The sequence below is a fragment of the Rutidosis leptorrhynchoides genome, chromosome 2 (genome assembly GCF_046630445.1).
Source record: "Rutidosis leptorrhynchoides isolate AG116_Rl617_1_P2 chromosome 2, CSIRO_AGI_Rlap_v1, whole genome shotgun sequence".
NCBI classification, from domain to species: domain Eukaryota; kingdom Viridiplantae; phylum Streptophyta; class Magnoliopsida; order Asterales; family Asteraceae; genus Rutidosis; species Rutidosis leptorrhynchoides.
Window position 1 is genome coordinate 283,624,745 of NC_092334.1, and position 25,434 is coordinate 283,650,178.

At 34.5% G+C, this 25,434-nt stretch overlaps 2 protein-coding genes across 2 annotated transcripts; both read right to left on the reverse strand.

Annotated features, from left to right (window-relative positions):
- Positions 1–15,721: 15,721 nt before the first annotated feature.
- LOC139888701 (secreted RxLR effector protein 161-like) lies at positions 15,722–16,656 on the reverse strand. Its single transcript, XM_071871694.1, has 3 exons — positions 16,088–16,656; positions 15,975–15,996; positions 15,722–15,892 (listed from the first exon to the last, which is right to left on the reverse strand). Exons 1-3 carry the CDS (start codon positions 16,654–16,656, stop codon positions 15,722–15,724), a joined length of 762 nt encoding a protein of 253 aa, XP_071727795.1.
- Positions 16,657–17,231: 575 nt separating this feature from the next.
- On the reverse strand, positions 17,232–17,912 carry LOC139888702 (uncharacterized). Its single transcript, XM_071871695.1, has one exon. The coding sequence runs from the start codon at positions 17,910–17,912 to the stop codon at positions 17,232–17,234; it is 681 nt and encodes a 226-aa protein (XP_071727796.1).
- Between the last annotated feature and the right edge of the window lie 7,522 nt (positions 17,913–25,434).

Below are 25,434 nucleotides of genomic sequence, written 5' to 3' on the forward strand. Positions count from 1 at the left end.
TGTTTTCTTTAAAAATGATTGCTTAACATTTTTGTTGGAAACTATATATTATTAACATGTATATATTATGTGATATATTAATCTCTTAACATATTTGATATTGTGTGATAGATGTCTACCTCTAGCACAAATCCCATTGACTCACCTAATAATAACGAAGAGTCGAATATATATTGGACTGATTCACAAGTTCCAGAAGAAGAACCGGAAGAAGAATCAGAACCGGAAGAGGATGAACCGGAGGAGGAAATAGAACCGGTGGGGGAAATAATAAAACGGTTAAGTAAAAGAAAATCCTCAACCAACCAACCAAGGTTAATTATCGTCAATGGTGTTTCCGCCAAGGAAGCAAAATATTGGGAGGATTACCAATTCTCCGATGAATCGGATTCCGACGAGAATTCCGATGATGTTATAGAAATTACCCCAACTGAATTTAAAAAGGCAAAAGAAAATAATAAGGGAAAGGGCATAAAAATAGAGAAATCTAATTCCAACCCCGATGAACTTTATATGTATCGTCAACCCCCTATGCCCTTAAGTTGTAACAATGACCCGGGAACCTCTAAACCACCAGGTTTTTCTAAACCGTTGTGGAAAACGACAGCTCGTATTAGGGGAACATCATATATCCCTAGAAACTTGGCAAAACGAACCAAAACCGAAGAAGAAGAAACGAGCGAGTCGGAATAAGATAGTTGTATTCGTGTGGTGTAATATATGTAATATAGTGTGCTTATGCTTTATGATGTATGTAAAAATTGCTTCTATTAATAAGTATATTTTTTTTTATGAATCTAAATCTTGTCTATTTTATAGTATAAAAACACAAAATGGATAGACAACCCAATATTTTAAGAGACCTACCCGGAGACATGATTGATGAAATCTTGTCTAGAGTCGGTCAGAATTCTTCGGCACAACTATTTACGGCGAAATTAGTTTGTAAGACATTCGAAGAACGTTCCAAGAATGTCTTGGTTTATAAGAGACTTTCGTTTGAAAGATGGGGGATATCACATTGGGAAACCCATAAGTTACGATGTGTTTACTTTGACGCATATATTGCGGGGAACCCAAATGCTATTTTACGCAACGGGTTAAGAAATTATTTTGACTCAATGTATTCGAATATAGGACTTCATGATTTAGAAAAAGCGGCTAACATGCAACATAAAGAAGCATGCTATGCTTACGGGTTAGTAATGTTCGCTTCTCACCAAAGTGAGAAAAAGAACATCGGGCTACAACTATTAAACAAAACGTTCCCACAAGTGACGAAGTCGGTAATTGGGGTAAGAAATGAGGTTTTTAGGTTATTACGAGACTATTGGTCATTACGTAACCCTCGTCCCTTTGACGACGTTACAACACGCTATCTTATCAACGACCATAACGGTTATGTTCCACAATACCAAGGATAGGAAGTAGTCCTAGTAAAACCAGAATGCATGACTTGTTTCTGGACGTATGAATTACGTGTCTTTATTGCCTTTGCTAAACGACTTGTGTACTAGCTAGAATTATCTTCACAACAATCTTGTATCAAAGTTATTGTGTGCTATATTTCATCCTTTATGTAAAATAAGCGGTATTGTAAGTTTGTAAAATATTGTATAAAAGTTTGAACGCGAAATATTATTATAATCAGTTTTTCATATAGAATTGTAGTAGTTGAATTGTATATTAGCTACTAAGTATGAACTTAACGGGTAGGTACTACCCGAATTTAAACTTATAAAACGCTAATATGAAGAAAAAGCTTTTATAAATGAGTTCATATTATGCTACGAAATACTATTAACTACTCTTAATATTCTGTATGATTAACTTGTTCCATTTGACTATTTTGAAGGAAATGGCACCAACTACTCGACACACCGTGAATATGAATGAAGAGGAATTCCGTACTTTTCTAGCTTCAAACATAGCCGCAGTACAGGCTGCGCTACATACCAACAATAACCTTGGATCTAGCAGTACAGGAAATCGTGTAGGATGCACCTACAAAGAATTTACTGCTTGCAGACCTTTGGAATTTGATGGAACCGAAGGACCGATCGGATTGAAACGGTGGACTGAGAAAGTCAAATCGGTGTTTGCCATAAGTAAGTGTACTGAAGAGGACAAAGTGAAGTACGCTACGCATACCTTCACAGGTTCTGCGTTAACATGGTGGAATACCTATCTAGAGCAAGTGGGACAAGATGATGCGTACGCACTACCGTGGTCAGCATTCAAGCACTTGATGAACGATAATTACCGTCCTAGAACCGAGGTCAATAAGCTCAAGACAGAACTTAGAGGGTTATGAACCCAAGGATTTGATATTACCACGTACGAAAGACGATTCACAGAATTGTGCCTATTGTGTCCGGGAGCGTTCGAAGATGAGGAAGAGAAGATCGACGCGTTTGTGAAAGGATTACCAGAAAGAATCCAAGAAGATATAAGTTCACACGAGCCCGCCTCCATGCAATAGGCATGTAGAATGGCTCACAAACTAGTGAACCAGATTGAGGAAAGAATTAAAGAACAGACGGCTGAAGAGGCCAATGTGAAGCAAGTCAAAAGAAAGTGGGAGGAAAACGGTGATAAGAATCACCAATACAACAACAACAGCAATTACAATAATAATCGCAACAATTATCCCAAAAATCGCAACATCAATCGCAACTACAACAAACGGCCCAACAACAACAACAACTACAACAATCATCCCAACAACAATAACAACCGCAACAACAACAACAATCAGAAGCAGCTATGCCAAAGGTGTGAAAAGTATCACTCGGGGTTCTGCACCAAATTTTGCAACAAGTGTAAAAGAAATGGTCATAGCGCGGCGAAGTGTGAAGTCTACGGACCAGGAGTTAACAGAACGAAAAGAACAAATGGTGTCGGAACAAGTAATGGCGGAGCAAGTAGTGTCGGAGCAAGTTATGCCAATGTAGTTTGTTATAAATGTGGAAAACCGGGCCACATTATTAGAAATTGCAAGAACCAGGAGAACACGAATGGACAAGGCCACAGAAGAGTTTTCAATATTAATGCGGCAGAGGCACAGGAAGACCCGGAGCTTGTTACGGGTACGTTTCTTATTGACAATAAATCTGCTTACGTTTTATTTGATTCGGGTGCGGATAGAAGCTATATGAGTAGAGATTTTTGTGCTAAATTAAGTTGTCCATTGACGCCGTTGAATAGTAAATTTTTACTCGAATTAGCAAACGGTAAATTAATTTCAGCAGATAATATATGCCGGAATCGAGAAATTAAACTGGGTAGCGAAATATTTAAGATTGATTTGATACCAGTAGAGTTAGGGAGTTTTGATGTAATAGTTGGCATGGACTGGCTGAAGAAGGTGAAAGCAGAGATCGTATGTTATAAAAATGCAATTCGCATTGTACGAGAAGAAGGAGAACCCTTAATGGTGTACGGAGAAAAGGGCAACATGAAGCTACATCTTATTAGTAATTTGAAGGCACAAAAACTAATAAGAAAAGGTTGCTATGCTGTTCTAGCACACGTCGAGAAAGTACAAACTGAAGAAAAGAGCATCAATGATGTTCCCGTCGCAAAAGAATTTCCCGATGTATTTCCGAAAGAATTACCGGGACTACCTCCACATCGATCTGTTGAATTTCAAATAGATCTTGTACCAGGAGCTGCACCAATAGCTCGTGCTACTTATAGACTCGCACCCAGCGAGATGAAAGAACTGCAAAGCCAACTGCAAGAACTATTAGAACGTGGTTTCATTCGACCAAGCACATCACCATGGGGAGCTCCTGTTTTGTTTGTCAAGAAGAAAGATGGTACATTCAGGTTGTGTATCGACTACCGAGAGTTGAACAAACTTACCATCAAGAACCGCTACCCACTACCGAGAATCGACGACTTATTTGATCAACTAAAAGTCTCGTCGGTTTATTCGAAGATCGATTTACGTTCTGGATATCATCAAATGCGAGTAAAGGAGGATGATATTCCAAAAACTGGTTTTAGGACGCGTTATGGTCATTACGAGTTTATGGTTATGCCATTTGGATTGACTAACGCACCAGCTGTGTTCATGGACCTTATGAACCGAGTGTGTGGGCCATATCTTGACAAGTTTGTCATTGTTTTCATCGATGACATACTTATTTACTCAAAGAATGATCAAGAGCACGAAGAACATTTGAGAAAAGTGCTAGAAGTATTGTGGAAAGAAAAATTGTACGCTAAATTTTCAAAGTGTGCATTTTGGTTGGAAGAAGTTCAATTCATCGGTCACATAGTGAACAAAGAAGGTATCCAGGTGGACCCGGCAAAGATCGAAACCGTTGAAAAGTGGGAAACCCCAAAAACTCCGAAGCATATACGTCAATTTTTAGGATTGGCTGGTTACTACAGAAGATTCATCCAAGATTTCTCCAAAATAGCAAAACCCTTGACTGCATTAATGCATAAAGGGAAGAAATTTGAATGGAAGGATGAACAAGAAAAGGCATTTCAATTATTGAAGAAAAAGCTAACTACGGCACCTATATTGTCATTGCCTGAAGGGAATGATGATTTTGTGATTTATTGTGACGCATCAAAGCAAGGTCTCGGTTGTGTATTAATGCAACAGACGAAGGTAATTGCTTATGCGTCTAGACAATTGAAGATTCACGAGCAAAATTATACGACGCATGATTTGGAATTAGGCGCGGTTGTTTTTGCGTTAAAGACTTGGAGGCACTACTTATATGGGGTCAAAAGTATTATATATACCGACCACAAAAGTCTTCAACACATATTTAATCAGAAACAACTGAATATGAGGCAGCGTAGGTGGATTGAATTGTTGAATGATTACGACTTTGAGATTCGTTACCACCTGAGGAAGGCAAATGTGGTAGCCGACACCTTGAGCAGAAAGGACAGAGAACCCATTCGAGTAAAATCTATGAATATAATGATTCACACTAACCTTACTACTCAAATAAAGGAGGCGCAACAAGGAGTTTTAAAAGAGGGAAATTTAAAGGATGAAATACCCAAAGGATCAGAGAAGCATCTTAATATTCGGGAAGACGGAACCCGGTATAGGGCTGAAAGAATTTGGGTACCAAAATTTGGAGATATGAGAGAAATGGTACTTAGAGAAGCTCATAAAACCAGATACTCAATACATCCTGGAACGGGGAAGATGTACAAGGATCTTAAGAAACATTTTTGGTGGCCAGGTATGAAAGCCGATATTGCTAAATATGTAGGAGAATGTTTGACGTGTTCTAAGGTCAAAGCTAAACATCAGAAACCATCAGGTCTACTACAACAACCTGAAATCTCGGAATGGAAATGGGAAAACATTACCATGGATTTCATTACTAAATTGCCAAGGACTGCAAGTGGTTATGATACTATTTGGGTAATAGTTGATCGTCTCACCAAGTCAGCACACTTCCTGCCAATAAGAGAAGATGACAAGATGGAGAAGTTAGCACGACTGTATTTGAAGGAAGTCATCTCTAGACATGGAATACAAATCTCTATTATCTCTGATAGGGATAGCAGATTTATTTCAAGATTCTGGCAGACATTACAGCAAGCATTGGGAACTCGTCTAGACATGAGTACTGCCTATCATCCACAAACTGATGGGCAGAGCAAAAGGACGATACAAAAGCTTGAAGACATGCTACGAGCTTGTGTTATTGATTTTGGAAACAGTTGGGATCGACATCTACCGTTAGCAGAATTTTCCTACAACAACAGCTACCATTCAAGCATTGAGATGGCGCCTTTTGAATCACTTTATGGTAGAAAGTGCAGGTCTCTGATTTGTTGGAGTGAAGTGGGGGATAGACAGATTACGGGTCCGGAGATAATACAAGAAACTACCGAGAAAATCATCCAAATTCAACAAAGATTGAAAACTGCCCAGAGTCGATAAAAGAGCTACGCGGACCGTAAAAGAAAAGATATAGAGTTTGAAATTGGAGAAATAGTCATGCTTAAGGTTTCACCTTGGAAAGGCGTTGTTCGATTTGGTAAACGGGGGAAACTAAATCCAAGGTACATTGGACCATTCAAGATTATAGATCAGTCGGACCAGTAGCTTACCAACTGGAGCTACCTCAACAACTCGCGACTGTACATAACACTTTCCACGTCTCAAATTTGAAGAATGTTTTGCTAAAGAAGATCTCACTATTCCGTTGGACGAAATCCAAATCAATGAAAAACTTCAATTCATTGAAGAACCAGTCGAAATAATGGATCGTGAGGTTAAGAGACTTAAACAAAACAAGATACCGATTGTTAAGGTTCGATGGAATGCTCGTAGAGGACCCGAGTTCACCTGGGAGCGTGAAGATCAGATGAAGAAGAAATACCCGCATTTATTTCCAGAAGATACGTCAACACCTCCAACTGCTTAAAATTTCGGGACGAAATTTATTTAACGGGTAGGTACTGTAGTGACCCGAACTTTTCCATGTTTATATATATATTAAATGAAATTGTTATTTACATGATTAAGTGTTTCCAACATGTTAAGCAATCAAACTTGTTAAGACTTGATTAATTGAAATAGGTTTCATATAGACAATCGACCACCCAAGTTGACCGGTGATTCACGAACGTTAAAACTTGTAAAAACTATACGATGACATATATATGGTTATATATATAGTTAACATGATTTTATTATAAGTATGTATCTCATTAGGTATTTTAACAATGAGTTATATACATAAAAATGAGACTATTAATTTAAGAAAGTCGAAAACGATATATATAACGATTATCGTTATAACAACGTCTTACTAGGTACATATGAATCATATTAAGATATTGATACACTTGGTTAATTATGTTAAATGATAATTAAATATATTATTAAGTGTATTAACAATGAAATACATATGTAAAAATAAGACTACTAACTTAATGATTTCGAAACAAGACATATATGTAACGATTATCGTTGTAACAACATTTAACTGTATATATGTCATACAAAGATATATTATATATCATAATATCATGATAATATAACAATTTAACATCTCATTTGTTATAATAAACAATGGGTTAACAACATTCAACAAGATCGTTAACCTAAAGGTTTCAAAACAACGTTTACATGTAACGACTAACGATGACTTAACGACTCAGTTAAAATGTATATACATGTAGTGTTTTAATATGTATTCATACACTTTTGAAAGACTTCAAGAACTTATCAAAACACTTCTACTTAACAAAAATGCTTACAATTACATCCTCGTTCAGTTTCATCAACAATTCTATCCGTATGCACCCGTATTCGTACTCGTACAATACACACCTTTTAGATGTATGTACTATTGGTATATACACTCCAATGATCAGCTCTTAGCAGCCCATGTGAGTCACCTAACACATGTGGGAACCATCATTTGGCAATAGCATGAAATATCTCATAAAATTACAAAAAAATGAGTAATCATTCATGACTTATTTACATGAAAACAAAATTACATATCCTTTATATCTAATCCATACACCAACGACCAAAAACACCTACAAAAACTTTCATTCTTCAATTTTATTCATCTAATTGATCTCTCTCAAGTTCTATCTTCAAGTTCTAAGTGTTCTTCATAAATTCCAAAAGTTCTAGTTTCATAAAATCAAGAATACTTCCAAGATTGCAAGTTTACTTCCAAGTTTTCTAAATCCATTCCAAGTAATCATCCAAGATCAAGAAACCTTTGTTACTTACAGTAGGTTATCTTTCTAATACAAGGTAATAATCATATTCAAACTTTAATTCAATTTCTATAACTATAACAATCTTATTTCGAGTGGAAATCTTACTTGAAATTGTTTTCGTGTCATGATTCTGCTTCAAGAACTTTCAAGCCATCCAAGGATCCTTTGAAGCTAGATCTATTTTTCTCATTTCCAGTAGGTTTATCCAAGGAACTTGAGGTAGTAATGATGTTCATAACATCATTCCATTCATACATATAAAGCTATCTTATTCGAAGGTTTAAACTTGTAATCACTAGAACATAGTTTAGTTAATTCTAAACTTGTTCGCAAACAAAAGTTAATCCTTCTAACTTGACTTTTAAAATCAACTAAACACATGTTCTATATCTATATGATATGCTAACTTAATGATTTAAAATCTGGAAACACGAAAAACACCGTAAAATCGGATTTACGCCGTCGTAGTAACACCGCGGGCTGTTTTGGGTTAGTTAATTAAAAACTATGATAAACTTTGATTTAAAAGTTGTTATTCTTGAAAAATGATTTTTATTATGAACATGAAACTATATCCAAAAATTATGGTTAAACTCAAAGTGGAAGTATGTTTTCTAATATGGTCATCTCGACGTCGTTCTTTCGACTGAAATGACTACCTTTACAAAAATGACTTGTAACTTATTTTTCTGACTATAAACCTATACTTTTTCTGTTTAGATTCATAAAATAGAGTTCAATATGAAACCATAGCAATTTAATTCACTCAAAACGGATTTAAAATGAAGAAGTTATGGGTAAAACAAGATTGGATAATTTTTCTCATTTTAGCTACGTGAAAATTGGTAACAAATCTATTCCAACCATAACTTAATCAACTTGTATTGTATATTATGTAGTCTTGAGATACCATAGACACTTATACAATGTTTCGACCTATCATGTCGACACATCTATATATATTTCGGAACAACCATAGACACTCTATATGTGAATGTTGGAGTTAGCTATACAGGGTTTAGGTTGATTCCAAAATATATATAGTTTGAGTTGTGATCAATACTGAGATACGTATACACTGGGTTGTGGATTGATTCAAGATAATATTTATCGATTTATTTCTGTACATCTAACTGTGGACAACTAGTTGTACGTTACTAACGAGGACAGCTGACTTAATAAACTTAAAACATCAAAATATATTAAAAGTGTTGTAAATATATTTTGAACATACTTTGATATATATGTATATATTGTTATAGGTTCGTGAATCAACCAGTGGCCAAGTCTTACTTCCCGACGAAGTAAAAATCTGTGAAAGTGAGTTATAGTCCCACTTTTAAAATTTAATATTTTTGGGATGAGAATACATGCAGGTTTTATAAATGATTTACAAAATAGACACAAGTACGTGAAACTACATTCTATGGTTGAATTATTGAAATCGAATATGCCCCTTTTTATTAAGTCTGGTAATCTAAGAATTAGAGAACAGACACCCTAATTGACGCGAATCCTAAAGATATATCTATTGGGCCTAACAAACCCCATCCAAAGTACTGGATGCTTTAGTACTTCGAAATTTATATCATATCCGAAGGGTGTCCTGGAATGATGGGGATATTCTTATATATGCATCTTGTTAATGTCGGTTACCAGGTGTTCACCATATGAATGATTTTTATCTCTATGTATGGGATTTGTATTGAAATATGAAATCTTGTGGTCTATTGTTACGATTTAATATATATAGGTTAAACCTATAACTCACCAACATTTTTGTTGACGTTTAAAGCATGTTTATTCTCAGGTGAATACTAAGAGCTTCCGCTGTTGCATACTAAAATAAGGACAAGATTTGGAGTCCATGTTTGTATGATATTGTGTAAAAACTGCATTCAAGAAACTGATTTCGATGTAACATATTTGTATTGTAAACCATTATGTAATGGTCGTGTGTAAACAGGATATTTTAGATTATCATTATTTGATAATCTACGTAAAGCTTTTAAAACCTTTATTTATGAAATAAAGGTTATGGTTTGTTTTAAAAATGAATGCAGTCTTTGAAAAACGTCTCATATAGAGGTCAAAACCTCGCAACGAAATTAATTAATATGGAACGTTTTTAATCAATAAGAACGGGACATTTCATAAAGTTATGCTCAAAGTATCACCCTGGAAGGGTGTAGTACGTTTTGATAAAAGAGGCAAGCTAAGTCCGAGATATATTGGACCATTTGAGACTACCGAGAGAATTGGACCGGTAGCGTACAGACTGAAACTACCGCAGGAACTCAGCGAAATTCATGACACTTTCCATGTTTCTAACTTGAAGAAGTGCTTATCAGATGAAAGTTTGGTAATTCCTTTGGATGAAATACAAGTTGATCCTAAGCTTCATTTTGTTGAAGAACCTGTTGAGATTTTGGGTCGTGAGATCAAGCAGTTAAAGCAAAGCAGAATCCCGATAGTTAAAGTTCGATGGAATGCCCGTAAAGGACCAGAATTCACGTGGGAGCGTGAAGACCAGATGAGAATAAAGTATCCGCAACTGTTTCCTGAGGAGACTACTATGACGGATGTGAAATAAAATTTCGGGACGAAATTTTTCATAATAGGGGGTGATGTAACAACCTGACTTTTTCCGTCACTATCGTTACTTGTCCGTTAAATATTTAACGGTGATTACTTATACTTTATGTGTTTAACAGAATTAAATGCATACATGATCCTATTGGATTACTTGAATTAATATGTTATATTAATTTATGAACTTATTTCGGATAGCGAAATAACTAGAAAACGATACGATTAAGTTAATCGTCTAGAAAGCTTTTTAGTTTACGGAACCCAGAAAAAAGAGAAAATAATTATTATTAATAATTATTTATTTTAAGAAAAACTTATTTAATTTATTATTTATTTAGTGAATTAAACCTGGTGATTTTGTTTCAACGACTAGTTAACGTTCCGGAGTCCCGGTACGGTTAACGGCACTCGAAACGGACCACGCGTGTATGAGTATTTAAGAAAAACCGAGCCCAGGACACCCCTTAAAGGGCCATTCGGCCGAACCCTCACCCAAACCCCCTTAGTGGACTTGTTTTGGCTAATGGGTCACTAGTTAGGTAATTTAAGGCCCTAAACCATATATATATAAAGCTAGACAACTTGAGAAACCCCCATTCTATTTTTTCTTGGTCGATTGTTCTTCTCGCGTCCCCCTTGTGCTCGTCAATCAGCCCCATCACCAAAACACCATCATCAAGTTGCAATTAGATCAAACCTTGTGCATAAAGATCGTTGCTCTCGTCGTTCTACACACATACGTATAAGCAATTTGATACTCTAAGGTATATTTGCAAACCCTAACATTTATTAATAAGTTTTTTTTGTCAATTACATAGTGTAATCAAGTATAGTGCTCAATTGATGGTGTATAGAGTTGTCGTTTATCGTTTAATTGCTCGATTGATATTGTTTGCATGAAAAACGAATTTGAATCTTCTAAATCTGATAAAATTGACTTGTGGACTGAACTTTTAATGTGTTTATATGAAAAGGTATCGAAAAACTATTGAATTTGGACTTTGATTTCGCTTGATTTCGTTACCGTATGCTCAAGTTATGTGTAATCGAAGTTTTCGCTAGGGTTTACATGATATACCAATTTTTTGAGTTATGTACTTTATGATTTGACTAATGAAAAGTGTACCACTGTAATCTTTGTGAAAAATCATGCATGTTAGACTTAAGATTTGCGTCAAAAGCTTTTGTAATGCTCTCGGTGCGTCAAAACGAAGATTCGTGTTTTATAGTGTGTTGCATCTGTTTTCAAAGTTAAACAAAAATTGCTAAAGTGAACTAGAAATTGATTGAGGATTTGATATTCTAGAATATGTTAGTTTATATGTTCATTGATGTACTTCATTTGTATGCTAATTTCTGAAAACATGATTTGCCATGAGTTATAAGCTTGACCAAATGATATGTCTTGTTTGTTGACTAAACCTGAAGGGTCTGTAAAGATTGGCTAAATTGTACGAGTTGGCTAAATGGATGTCTTTGATTATTTTATCACTAAAACTTTGGGATGTTTGGAGTAATATCCAATTGGCCGTTCATAAAAGTCTATTTTCAATATTTTATGACAAATGTTTCACAAATGACGCGTGTGAAGAAACTGATTTGGTAAACTGTAACTAAACCATTTCTGAAACCCGACTTATAGACATTGTATGAGGCCTTGGATGGACTTTTTGAAATAGATTTTGAGTCTAGTTGTGATCTGGAGTTTTCCATATTTATATTGATTATGTGCTAAGAGTTGTACTCGTGTTTTTCTATGATGCGCGTATATTAAGGACATGCGATAAACTGCGAATGTGCAAAATACTAAACTATGAACTGTAACATGTTGTTTGACTTAGGTTTGACATGTTGACCATGATTTCATGACCTACTGAGATGTTTGACTTTAGTTGACCACTTTGACCTATTTGACTTTTGGTTTTACTTTGGTTGACTTTTGTTGATTTGCTTGGACTAGTTGACTTTTACATGCATATTGAGTCAGTCTGAGCACTAGGACTTTGCGTACACTATGAGTTGACATATTGTGACCTATGTATATACTTAAGATGACCTATTTGACTAGGTTGCGTTTTTCGGTGGAGATTGTTCGACTATAATACGATTTTCCTAAGACATTTTAGTGCTTTTGCTAAGGTGAGTTTACAGTCCCTACTACATTTTTACAGGGATGAGATGACATGATTTTTACAACTGTTTTACATATTAGGCACAAGTAACTTAAACATATATATATGAGTTCATATCAAAAATCCCTTGGCTTGATTATATTAATTACTTTACGTAAGCTCGACTTATAGGGACGGTACCGTTAGGTTTGACGAACCTTGCCTCAACCTACGAGGTGCTTATTCTATTGTTAGTTGTACACTTGATCGATGTATGCTTAGAAAGGGAAAAGGGAAGACGTGTAGCGCTTTAGCTATCCGCGGGTTAATGTTTTATAATCAAGTGCTCATGCTAATGTATAATTTTTAAGATGTTTTTCAGAAATCTTGTGGCCTAACTTACGAAATGCTTTACTAAACCTGTAGATTCACTCAATATTTTTCATTGACGTTTTGCATGTTTTTATCTCAGGTCCATAGAGGTATTACTTCCTCGTTGCTAAAGTTGTCATGCTTGTTAGCTGCTAGTACTGGATGTTGTCAAGCATGTTTTTCCGTTATCTCTTATTTCAAGAACATATATTCGCATTGAAAACAGTCGTTTCAAATATTGTTTTGAGTTTACTTATGTTGGATGATTATGTTAACTGCTTTTAAGGATTTATTTCTTTAATAAATGACTTTTGTTTTGAAACTTAATGCGAATACTTTTCGGAAACGTCTCATATAGAGGGCATGACCGTTAAATGTGGGACCATAGCTAATACGCCGTTAGTGGATTCTGAAGGGGTATTACAATAGGATGGAGGGAATAAAAATAATAGAATATATTTTGTTTTATACATAAAAAGAATAATTAAGTTTGTTACAAACTAATGATTAAATAAAATCAATTGTTATAAATTTTTAAATTAATGGTTGATTTTAAAGTGAGACAAATAAACATTACCATTTAAATCCACTATTGAAATTCATAGTTACGAACTAGCATTTAATTCAATATTTTAATAATGGATTATATAGTTTTAACTTTTATTTAATTTTTATATAAGAAGATTCGATATCTTCAATGCTTTTAAATGGCCAATAAATGATGTCATAAATAAGTCATTTTCTTTGTTAAAAAAATCAAAAAAATAAAAAGAAAAAATCTAAACATGATAAGTGATGTCATTAAAAACGATTTAGTGATTTAAATAAAAATTAAATAATTCAATAAAAAATTAACAATCATTCAAAAAAGGAAAAAAAAAAACACGCGTGATTGTAGGCACCATGGACCACCATAGCTTCTGTCGGATTTTTATGAAGGGTTTAAGCTGCTCAATAGCCATATACTTTTTTTGTTCCAATGTAAGCTATATACCCCAAAAAACACTAATGTAGGTCACATACTTTCAAAAGGTGTATCGATGTAAACACAAGGTATCCTGTTTAGCCGGTAACAGGTTACCTTTTGTTTACATTGATACACTTTTTGAAAGTATGTGACCCACGTTAGTATTTTTTGGGGTATATAACTTACATTGGAACAAAAAAAAGTATATGACTATTATGCAGCTTAAACCCATTAAAAACGATGTTAGAATATATCATACTCACTTCGCCCAAATTTTGTAGTTCTTTTAGGACATTAAATGAACCGAGCTACTCGCGTTCTACTCAACCTCGACTAGTTAAAAGTTCGATTTGAGCCAAGTCTAAACGAGCTTGACCTGAGCGTGAACTTAATGTAAAGCTCGTTTAGTAAACGAGCTCGAGTTTCGTATCTCGTGCTCGAACAGGCACGCGAGCCTAAACGAGCTTTTCATTTATATACATCAAAATATATTTTTTACTAAAACAGTATATAAATATAAATTTATAATTATTTAATAATTACTATTATATCAATAATAGTTGAAAGAATAATAGAAAATGTCGTTAAATATATGGTTAACATTCTAAACATATATATGTATATATGTTATGAACTTGGATTATAAATAAACTTTTGTGCCTGAAACGGAACCGACTCCGTATTGATCTTTGAATCGTGTGATCACTTTCCTAATCGAATATTTCAACCCAATTAGCCACGGGTTACACGAAGTTTCGATTGGGATAAGACAAAGACTAGATTGTTGTCGTGGCTAAAAGAAAACAATCAAAACAATTGCAGAGATTTATCTTCTAAATGTTAAAGTTGAAAGTGTGTGTAAAAGGATAAAATTCTGGAACCTTTTTCAAATACACAAAGAGTGTATTTATAATGGGTCAAAAAGGTTTGATGAAAAGTCACAACCTTTGATTCACACCCATTAATGACTTGGAAGTTTACATTCATGTATTTAGACTTAAAATGATCTAAAAACATGTAAAACGCAGTTTAAATGCCCTGGAACAACCCCAAAACGTTTGGGGTTCGGTCGTGCCTTTTGGGTTGAAAAGGCATATTTTCAGTGAGCCCAGTGTTAAGCCGTGCCGCGGGCCCAAGAGTCGCACCGCGGGTTAATAAAGCACAATACTTGAAATTTTCCAAAAAGCCTCGACCTGAAAACTATGCTTTAAGCCGTGCCGAGGGCTGGAGAGCCGCGCCGCGGTCTAAGTCTGTCCAGCAACTCAATTTTCGATCTCAAGGTTTTTCGCGCGTATGGCATTTTCAAGTCTCGTTTCGCAAGTTCCAAATATTATTTCCAAGTCCAAAACAATACCTCAAACCATCTCACGTTTTACGAACGTGTACTCCACACTCTCCGAATTTGTGTAACGTATCAATGGTTCGAAAACACTTTCAACATAGTAATCCAATCCCTAAAATGAATGTTGAATCATGCTAAAATTACCAACAAATCCCCCCATTTTAGTATGATCCTTGATTACTAAAATACCAACAATTAGAAACTAATGCATAAGTGTAAATGTCACATGGATTGAATTTACACATAGTATATTACACGTGCAAGAATTCAAAAATCAGAGAGCTCTAATAGTTTGAACCCATCATATCATTTGAGAACCTGTCGATAATATACACACTAGTTCCATAATCTCTAACAATACAAACTTGACAGTATTAGGAGCCATGTGTCCCAATCCAATCATGAACATATAGAAAACGAAGTCCAAAGCTTTCTTGAAGCGGCTCAACTTCATGTCCACTTAGGTAGGTCTCTTCAATCTTGCTCATACAATGCAATTTTTCAAGGGAAACTATTAAGAAGTCATAAACTTCAACCTCACTTTATTTTGTGGGTCCGAACACATACCTTTGGGATTATATGAAAATATGTGTTCCAATCTTCTCAAAATAGGCCTTCCTCATTGAATTCAGCTCCTAGCGTTGTAGTAGAAGGGAATTCAGTATCCCACTTTGAAAGATTTAGATGGACTTCAATCCCACACCAATAGCCGACTTGTGCACCGAGTCCATGGCTAGTCCCTTGGTCAAGTGATCCGCTAGATTTTGTTCCGATCTAACAAAATCAATGGAGATCACTCCATTCGTGATTAATTCACGTACCATGGAATGTCTAACACCCAAGTGTCTAGACTTACCATTATACATGTGACTATAAGCCTTATCCAATGTTGAAGCAATATCATAATGCATACCAATAGGAGGAATGTGCTATGGCCAAAAAGGAATTTCATACACCAAATTTCTTAACCACTCGGCTTCATTACCCGCCACAGCCAATGCAACAAATTGCGACTCCATTGTTGAATTTGTAATACATATTTGCTTCTTAGAAGCCCATGAAATTACCCCTCCACCAAGTAGGAATATCCAACCAGTAGTAGAAGAAAGATCTTCCATAATGGTTATCCAACTTGCATCTGAATAACCTTCTAGGATAGAAGGAAAGCCGGTATACGTGATACCAAAGTCCTTGGTTCGCTTCAAGTACTTAAATACTCTATTCACAGCTTGCCAATGGTGAGAACCCAGGTTACTAGTAAATCTACTCAATTTACCCACCGTATAAGCAATATCCGGTATAGTGCAAGTCATTGCATACATTAGACACCCTATAGCACTTGAGTATTTAAGTTGATACACAGCCGAACCCGTATTGGGTAAGAGTTTAAGAGTAGGATCAATGGGAGTACTCACCGGGGAGGTACCCTCAAGATCGAACTTCTTGAGAATCTTTTCAATATAATGAGATTGAGTTATCATGATGCCATTATCACCACAAATGATACTTATCCCTAGAATCACATCCGCAACCCCCATATCCTTCATCGAAAACTTAGATGACAAAAATTATTTGGTCTTATCAACTTGATCTTGGTTAGTACCAAATATCAACATGTCATCCACATACAAGCAAATAATCACACCATTCCCTTTGTGATCAAATTTGCTATACACACACATATCCGATTGGTTGATCATAAAGCCATGAGATAAAATGACATCATCAAACTTTTGATGCCATTGCTTTGGTGCTTGCTTAAGTCCTTACAAAGACTTAATCAACTTGCACACCTTTGTCTCTTGTCCCGGCAACACAAATCCTTCCGGTTGTTTCATGTACACCTCCTCCTCCAAATCACCGTTAACAAAAGTAGTTTTACATCCATTTGGTGGATAACAAGATTGTGAATCGACGTAAGCGAAATCATCAATCTAATGGTGGTGATACGCGCAACCGGAGCATAGGTATCAAAATAGTCAACACCCTCATTTTGCCTAAAGCCTTGTACGAACAAACGTGCTTTGAACTTGTTAACCGATCCATCAACTTTCATCTTCCTTTTGAAGATCCACTTGTTGCTCAAAGGTTTACAACCGGGAGGCAAATCGACTTAAACCCATGTATTGTTTTCCATGATAGAGTTTATCTCGTCACGAATTGCCTCTTTCCAAAAGGCAACATCACCAGACCTCATGGCCTCATCATATGTTCTCGAATCCTCTTCATTATTATAACAATAATGAAGTTGAGATATGACACTATCTCTAGTTCCTTCAACTAAGAATAGTTTAAAATCCCCACCATATGATTTAAGAGTTCTTTTCCTACTCCCTCTTCGTGGCTCATGAGTCTCATTTGAAATTTCTTCCAATTTAGCACCTTGGGAGGTACTTGCAATAGGTGCCATATCCTTTGGTTTAGGTATTGACGAGAACCTAGATTCATCAAATATTGCATCTCTAGATTCAATTACGGTATTACCCAAAATAGCATCATTTTGCTCAATGATAAAGAATCTATACGCCTTGGAATGCTCGGCATATCCAATAAAAATGCAATCAATACCCTTTTCACCCAACGTTTTCCTTTTGGGTTCCGGAAGTCTCACGACTGCCCTACATCCCCAAACTCGCAAGTAATACAAGTTATGACGTTTGTTAAACCAAAGTTCATATGGAGTCTTCTTCCCATTCTCATTGGGAACCCTATTCAAAATGTAACAAGCCGTTAACATGGCTTCCCCCCAAAATCCCTCACTCAAACCAGAATTAGACAACATGGAGTTAACCATCTCTTTAAGTGTCCTATTCTTCCTTTCGGCTATCCCATTTTGTTGTGGTGTATAGGGAGCCGTGGTTTGTTGAATCACTCCTATCGATTGGAAATATTCTGGGTCATAATACTCGCCACCTCGGTCGGTACGCAATGTTTAAATTGAACAATCAAGTTGCAATTCTACTTCAGATTTATAGATTTTGAATTTGTCTAAAGCTTCATCTTTAGAATGCGAAGGATACACATAGCAATACCTAGACGAATCATCTATAAAATTAATCATGTACTTCTCGTTACACATTGAAGGAGTAGCATGAAAATCACATAGATCACTATGAATTAGTTCTAATAATGATGATTTTAGGTTTATGTCTCTAAAAGGTTGTCTAGTGATCTTTGTTAGCATACAAGTTTTACATTTATCTAAATGTTTATCAAAACTTGGTATTAAGTCATCCTTAGACATTTCATACATTCTTTTATAATGTACATGACCTAAACGAGCATGCCATAAACCGGAATCACTTGCACTAGAACTAATCTTGCAAGTAGAATTGATGGCCCTAGGAACATTTTTGAGATTAAGCATGAACATACCATTGTTATAATACTCAAAACCAACAAACACACCACACTTAGACAAAATATATTTGTCACTTTCAAACACTTGTTTATACCCACATTTATTCAACATAGGACTAGATATAAGATTTTTACGCAAGTTAGGTACATATAATACATTATAAAGAGTAATAGTTTTTCCGGAGCTAAACTCCAATATAATATTTCCATAACCAACAACACTAGCAATAGATTCATTGCCCATGTGCAAGACATCCTTTTCCGGTACAAAAGTCTTGAACCATTCACGGTCATTGCAAGCATGGAAAGTTGCACCCGAATCTACCCACCATCTAATTGTATCATCCTGTACATAGAATGTATCAGAAATATGTGAAACATAGTTCTTAATTGGAATGGTCACAAAGTAAGAAATTTAACCTTGATTAGGAGTAGGATCCTTTAATCCTTGGCCCGCACCCGATGTGCTTCCTCCTTCTACCAACTTGACTTTGCAATCCCGCTTATAGTGGCCTGGTTTTCCATATCTCCAACAAGACTTCTTGTCCTTCTTATTGGACGCATTCTTGTTGCAATCAAACTTTCGTTTCTTGTTGTTTGATTTCTTGTTTTATTTATTCCCATGAGATTTATCTTCAATCATGTTAATTGAAGAAGATCCCACTTCTTTACCCTTCCCCTTGCCACTATCTTGTGCCCGAATTGATTCCTCAATTCTCAAGTGACTACCCAACTCATTCAAATTCATATCTTCTTTCTTGTGTTTGAGTGTGTGTTTAAAATCTTGCCATGAAGATGGCAATTTGTCAATGATGGATGAAACCATGAAAGTTTCATCCACACTTATGTTGTGTTGGGTAAATTGCCCCAAGATCCTAAGGATCTCATGGAATTGCTCCATGATGGGCCTAGTATCAACAATCTTGTAATTGTTGAAATTGCTAACAAGGAACTTCTTGCTAGACGCATCCTCGACCATATACTTGGCCTCCAATTTATCCCAAAGTTCCTTTTCCGATTCAACCGAATTGTAAACATCAAATAAAACATCGGACATACCATTTAAAATGTGGCCACGACACATCAAGTCATCGTTGTCCGATTTGCTCCTTAACCGATCATGTTCCATTGTCTAGTCATCCAATTCAGCGTGTCTTGGAGTTGACAACACATAAACTAATTTCAATGTGGTCAAAAGAAATTGCATCTTCTTTTGCCATCTCCTAAAATCTGCCCCTTCAAATTTCTCCAATTTTGCAAACCTTGAAGTCATTTCTTTCACCGTTTCACCGGACATGGTGATCCCAAAATTCAATTAGAATGTTATGAACTTGGATTATAAATAAACCTTCGTGCATGAAATGGAACCGACTCCGGATTAATCTTTGAATCGTGTGATCACTTTTCTAATCGAATATTTTGACCCAATTAGCCACAGGTTGTGATGACCCGGAAATTTCCGACCAAATTTAAACCTAATCTTTATATTATTCCGACACGATAAGCAAAGTTTGTTAAGTTGAATCTCAAAAATTTTAAACTGTCTTCATACCTTTGACTATTCCCGACGATTCACGAACGATTTGCTTGTAAATAAATATGTAATTATATATATATATATATATATATATATATATATATATATATATATATATATATATATATATATATATATATATATATGTTTATATAATAAATTGAAATAATAAAATACAATTCAATCAATTGATTTAATTATGTAGAATATTACACAAGATAAAAAGTTGTTATTTAAAATGAAGCTATATGTAAATATATATATATAATTTCTATGTATAATTATTATTATATTGTAAAATATATAAATTGTATAAATAATAATTACTAAATAAAAGTTATTATATAATATAAGTATAATACATATATGATATAAAAGTAAATATAGTTGTTATAAAATTGTTATTACTTTTGATATCAATACTAGCATTATTAATATTATTTTAAATATATATAATCTATAGATGTGAATTTGATATATATATATATATATATATATGGATTGTTATAGTATTGTTATTACTAATATCATTATTATTATTGGTATTATTATTATTGTTATTAATATTAACTACAGTATTATTAAAAATTATTAATTTTATTTTTAATTGAAATATATGATTTATTATATTTAGTATTATAAGTAATGATAATGTTGTTATTATTATTTCTTTGTGTTAATATTGTTATTAATTGAAATGTCCCGTTCTTATTGATTAAAAACGTTCCATATTAATTGATTTCGTTGCGAGGTTTTGACCTCTATATGAGACGTTTTTCAAAGACTGCATTCATTTTAAAATAAACCATAACCTTTATTTCATCAATAAAGGTTTAAAAAGCATTACGTAGATTATCAAATAATGATAATCTAAAATATCCTGTTTACACACGACCATTACATAATGGTTTACAATACAAATATGTTACAACAAAATAAGTTTCTTGAATGCAGTTTTTAAACAATATCATACAAGCATGGACTCCAAATCTTGTCCTTATTTAAGTATGCGACAGCGGAAGCTCTTAATAATCACCTGAGAATAAACATGCTTAAAACGTCAACAAAAATGTTGGTGAGTTATAGGTTTAACCTATATATATCAAATCGTAACAATAGACCACAAGATTTCATATTTCAATACACATCCCATACATAGAGATAAAAATCATTCATATGGTGAACACCTGGTAACCGACATTAACAAGATGCATATATTTAAGAATATCCCCATCATTCCGGGACACCCTTCGGATATGATATAAATTTCGAAGTACTAAATCATCCGGTACTTTGGATGGGGTTTGTTAGGCCCAATAGATCTATCTTTAGGATTCGCGTCAATTAGGGTGTCTGTTCCCTAATTCTTAGATTACCAGACTTAATAAAAAGGGGCATATTCGATTTCGATAATTCAACCATAGAATGTAGTTTCACGTACTTGTGTCTATTTTGTAAATCATTTATAAAACCTGCATGTATTCTCATCCCAAAAATATTAGATTTTAAAAGTGGGACTATAACTCACTTTCACAGATTTTTACTTCGTTGAGAAGTAAGACTTGGCCACTGGTTGATTCACGAACCTATAACAATATATACATATATATCAAAGTATGTTCAAAATATATTTACAACACTTTTAATATATTTTGATGTTTTAAGTTTATTAAGTCAGCTGTCCTCGTTAGTAACCTACAACTAGTTGTCCACAGTTAGATATACAGAAATAAATCGATAAATATTATCTTGAATCAATCCACGACCCAGTGTATACGTATCTCAGTATTGATCACAACTCAAACTATACATATTTTGGAATCAACCTCAACCCTGTATAGCTAACTCCAACATTCACATATAGAGTGTCTATGGTTGTTCCGAAATATATATAGATGTGTCAACATGATAGGTCAAAACATTGTATACGTGTCTATGGTATCTCAAGATTACATAATATACAATACAAGTTGATTAATTTATGGTTGGAATATATTTGTTACCAATTTTCATGTAGCTAAAATGAGAAAAATTATCCAATCTTGTTTTACCCATAACTTCTTCATTTTAAATCCGTTTTGAGTGAATCAAATTGCTATGGTTTCATATTGAACTCTATTTTATGAATCTAAATAGAAAAAGTATAGGTTTATAGTCGAAAAAATAAGTTACAAGTCGTTTTTGTAAAGGTAGTCATTTCAGTCGAAAGAACGACGTCTAGATGACCATTTTAGAAAACATACTTCCACTTTGAGTTTAACCATAATTTTTGGATATAGTTACATGTTCATAATAAAAATCATTTTCTCAGAATAACAACTTTTAAATCAAAGTTTATCATAGTTTTTAATTAACTAACCCAAAACAGCCCGCGGTGTTACTACGACGGCGTAAATCCGGTTTTACGGTGTTTTTCGTGTTTCCAGGTTTTAAATCATTAAGTTAGCATATCATATAGATATAGAATATGTGTTTAGTTGATTTTAAAAATCAAGTTAGAAGGATTAACTTTTGTTTGCGAACAAGTTTAGAATTAACTAAACTATGTTCCAGTGATTACAAGTTTAAACCTTCGAATAAGATAGCTTTATATATATGAATCGAATGATGTTATGAACATAATTACTACCTTAAGTTCCTTGGATAAACCTACTGGAAAATAGAAAAATGGATCTAGCTTCAACGGATCCTTGGATGGCTCGAAGTTCTTGAAGCAGAATCATGACACGAAAACAAGTTCAAGTAAGATCATCACTTGAAATAAGATTGTTATAGTTATAGAAATTGAACCAAAGTTTGAATATGATTATTACCTTGTATTAGAATGATAACCTACTTTAAGAAACAAAGATTTCTTGAGGTTGGATGATCACCTTACAAGATTGGAAGTGAGCTAGCAAACTTGAAAGTATTCTTGATTTTATGTAACTAGAACTTGTAGAATATATGAAGAACACTTAGAACTTGAAGATAGAACTTGAGAGAGATCAATTAGATGAATAAAATTGAAGAATGAAAGTGTTTTTAGGTGTTTTTGGTCGTTGGTGTATGGATTAGATATAAAGGATATGTAATTTTGTTTTCATGTAAATAAGTCATGAATGATTACTCATATTTTTGTAATTTTATGAGATATTTCATGCTAGTTGCCAAATGATGGTTCCCACATGTGTTAGGTGACTCACATGGGCTGCTAAGAGCTGATCATTGGAGTGTATATACCAATAGTACATACATCTAAAAGCTGTGTATTGTACGAGTACGAATACGGGTGCATACGAGTAGAATTGTTGATGAAACTGAACGAGGATGTAATTGTAAGCATTTTTGTTAAGTAGAAGTATTTTGATAAGTGTATTGAATTCTTTCAAAAGTGTATAAATACATATTAAAACACTACATGTATATACATTTTAACTGAGTCGTTAAGTCATCGTTAGTCGTTACATGTAAGTGTTGTTTTGAAACTTTTAGGTTAACGATCTTGTTAAATGTTGTTAACCCAATGTTTATAATATCAAATGAGATTTTAAATTATTATATTATCATGATATTATCATGTATGAATATCTCTTAATATGATATATATACATTAAATATCTTTACAACGATAATCGTTACATATATGTCTCGTTTAAAAATCATTAAGTTAGTAGTCTTGTTTTTACATATGTAGTTCATTGTTAATATACTTAATGATATGTTTACTTATCATAGTATCATGTTAACTATATATATATCCATATATATGTCATCATATAGTTTTTACAAGTTTTAACGTTCGTGAATCACCGGTCAACTTGGGTGGTCAATTGTCTATATGAAACATATTTCAATTAATCAAGTCTTAACAAGTTTGATTGCTTAACATGTTGGAAACATTTAATCATGTAAATATCAATCTCAATTAATATATATAAACATGGAAAAGTTCGGGTCACTACAGTACCTACCCGTTAAATAAATTTCGTCCCGAAATTTTAAGCTGTTGAAGGTGTTGATGAATCTTCTGGAAATAGATGCGGGTATTTCTTCTTCATCTGATCTTCACGCTCCCAGGTGAACTCGGGTCCTCTACGTGCATTCCATCGAACCTTAACAATTGGTATCTTGTTTTGCTTAAGTCTTTTAACCTCACGATCCATTATTTCGACGGGTTCTTCGATGAATTGAAGTTTTTCATTGATTTGGATTTCATCTAACGAAATAGTGAGATCTTCTTTAGCAAAATATTTCTTCAAATTCGAGACGTAGAAAGTGCTATGTACAGCCGAGAGTTGTTGAGGTAACTCAAGTCGGTAAGCTACTGGTCCGACACGATCAATAATCTTGAATGGTCCAATATACCTTGGATTTAATTTCCCTCGTTTACCAAATCGAACAACGCCTTTCCAAGGTGCAACTTTAAGCATGACCATCTCTCCAATTTCAAATTCTATATCTTTTCTTTTAATGTCAGCGTAGCACTTTTGTCGACTTTGGGCGGTTTTCAACCGTTGTTGAATTTGGATGATCTTCTCGGTAGTTTCTTGTATAATCTCCGGACCCGTAATCTGTCTATCCCCCACTTCACTCCAACAAATTGGAGACCTGCACTTTCTACCATAAAGTGCTTCAAACGGCGCCATCTCAATGCTTGAATGGTAGCTGTTGTTGTAGGAAAATTCTGCTAACGGTAGATGTCGATCCCAACTGTTTCCGAAATCAATAACACATGCTCGTAGCATGTCTTCAAGCGTTTGTATCGTCCTTTCACTCTGCCCATCAGTTTGTGGATGATAGGCAGTACTCATGTCTAGACAAGTTCCTAATGCTTGCTGTAATGTCTGCCAGAATCTTGAAATAAATCTGCCATCCCTATCAGAGATAATAGAGATTGGTATTCCATGTCTGGAGACGACTTCCTTCAAATACAGTCGTGCTAACTTCTCCATCTTGTCATCTTCTTTTATTGGTAGAAAGTGTGCTGATTTGGTGAGACGATCAACTATTACCCAAATAGTATCAAAACCACTTGCAGTCCTTGGCAATTTAGTGATGAAATCCAATGTAATGTTTTCCCATTTCCATTCCGGAATTTCGGGTTGTTGAAGTAGACCTGATGGTTTCTGATGCTCAGCTTTGACCTTAGAACACGTCAAACATTCTCCTACGTATTTAGCAACATCGGCTTTCATACCCGGCCACCAAAAATGTTTCTTGAGATCCTTGTACATCTTCCCCGTTCCAGGATGTATTGAGTATCTGGTTTTATGAGCTTCTCAAAGTACCATTTCTCTCATATCTCCAAATTTTGGTACCCAAATCCTTTCAACCTTATACCGGGTTTCGTCTTGCCGAATATTAAGATGCTTCTCCGATCCTTTGGGTATTTCATCCTTTAAATTTCCCTCTTTTAAAACTCCTTGTTGTGCCTCCT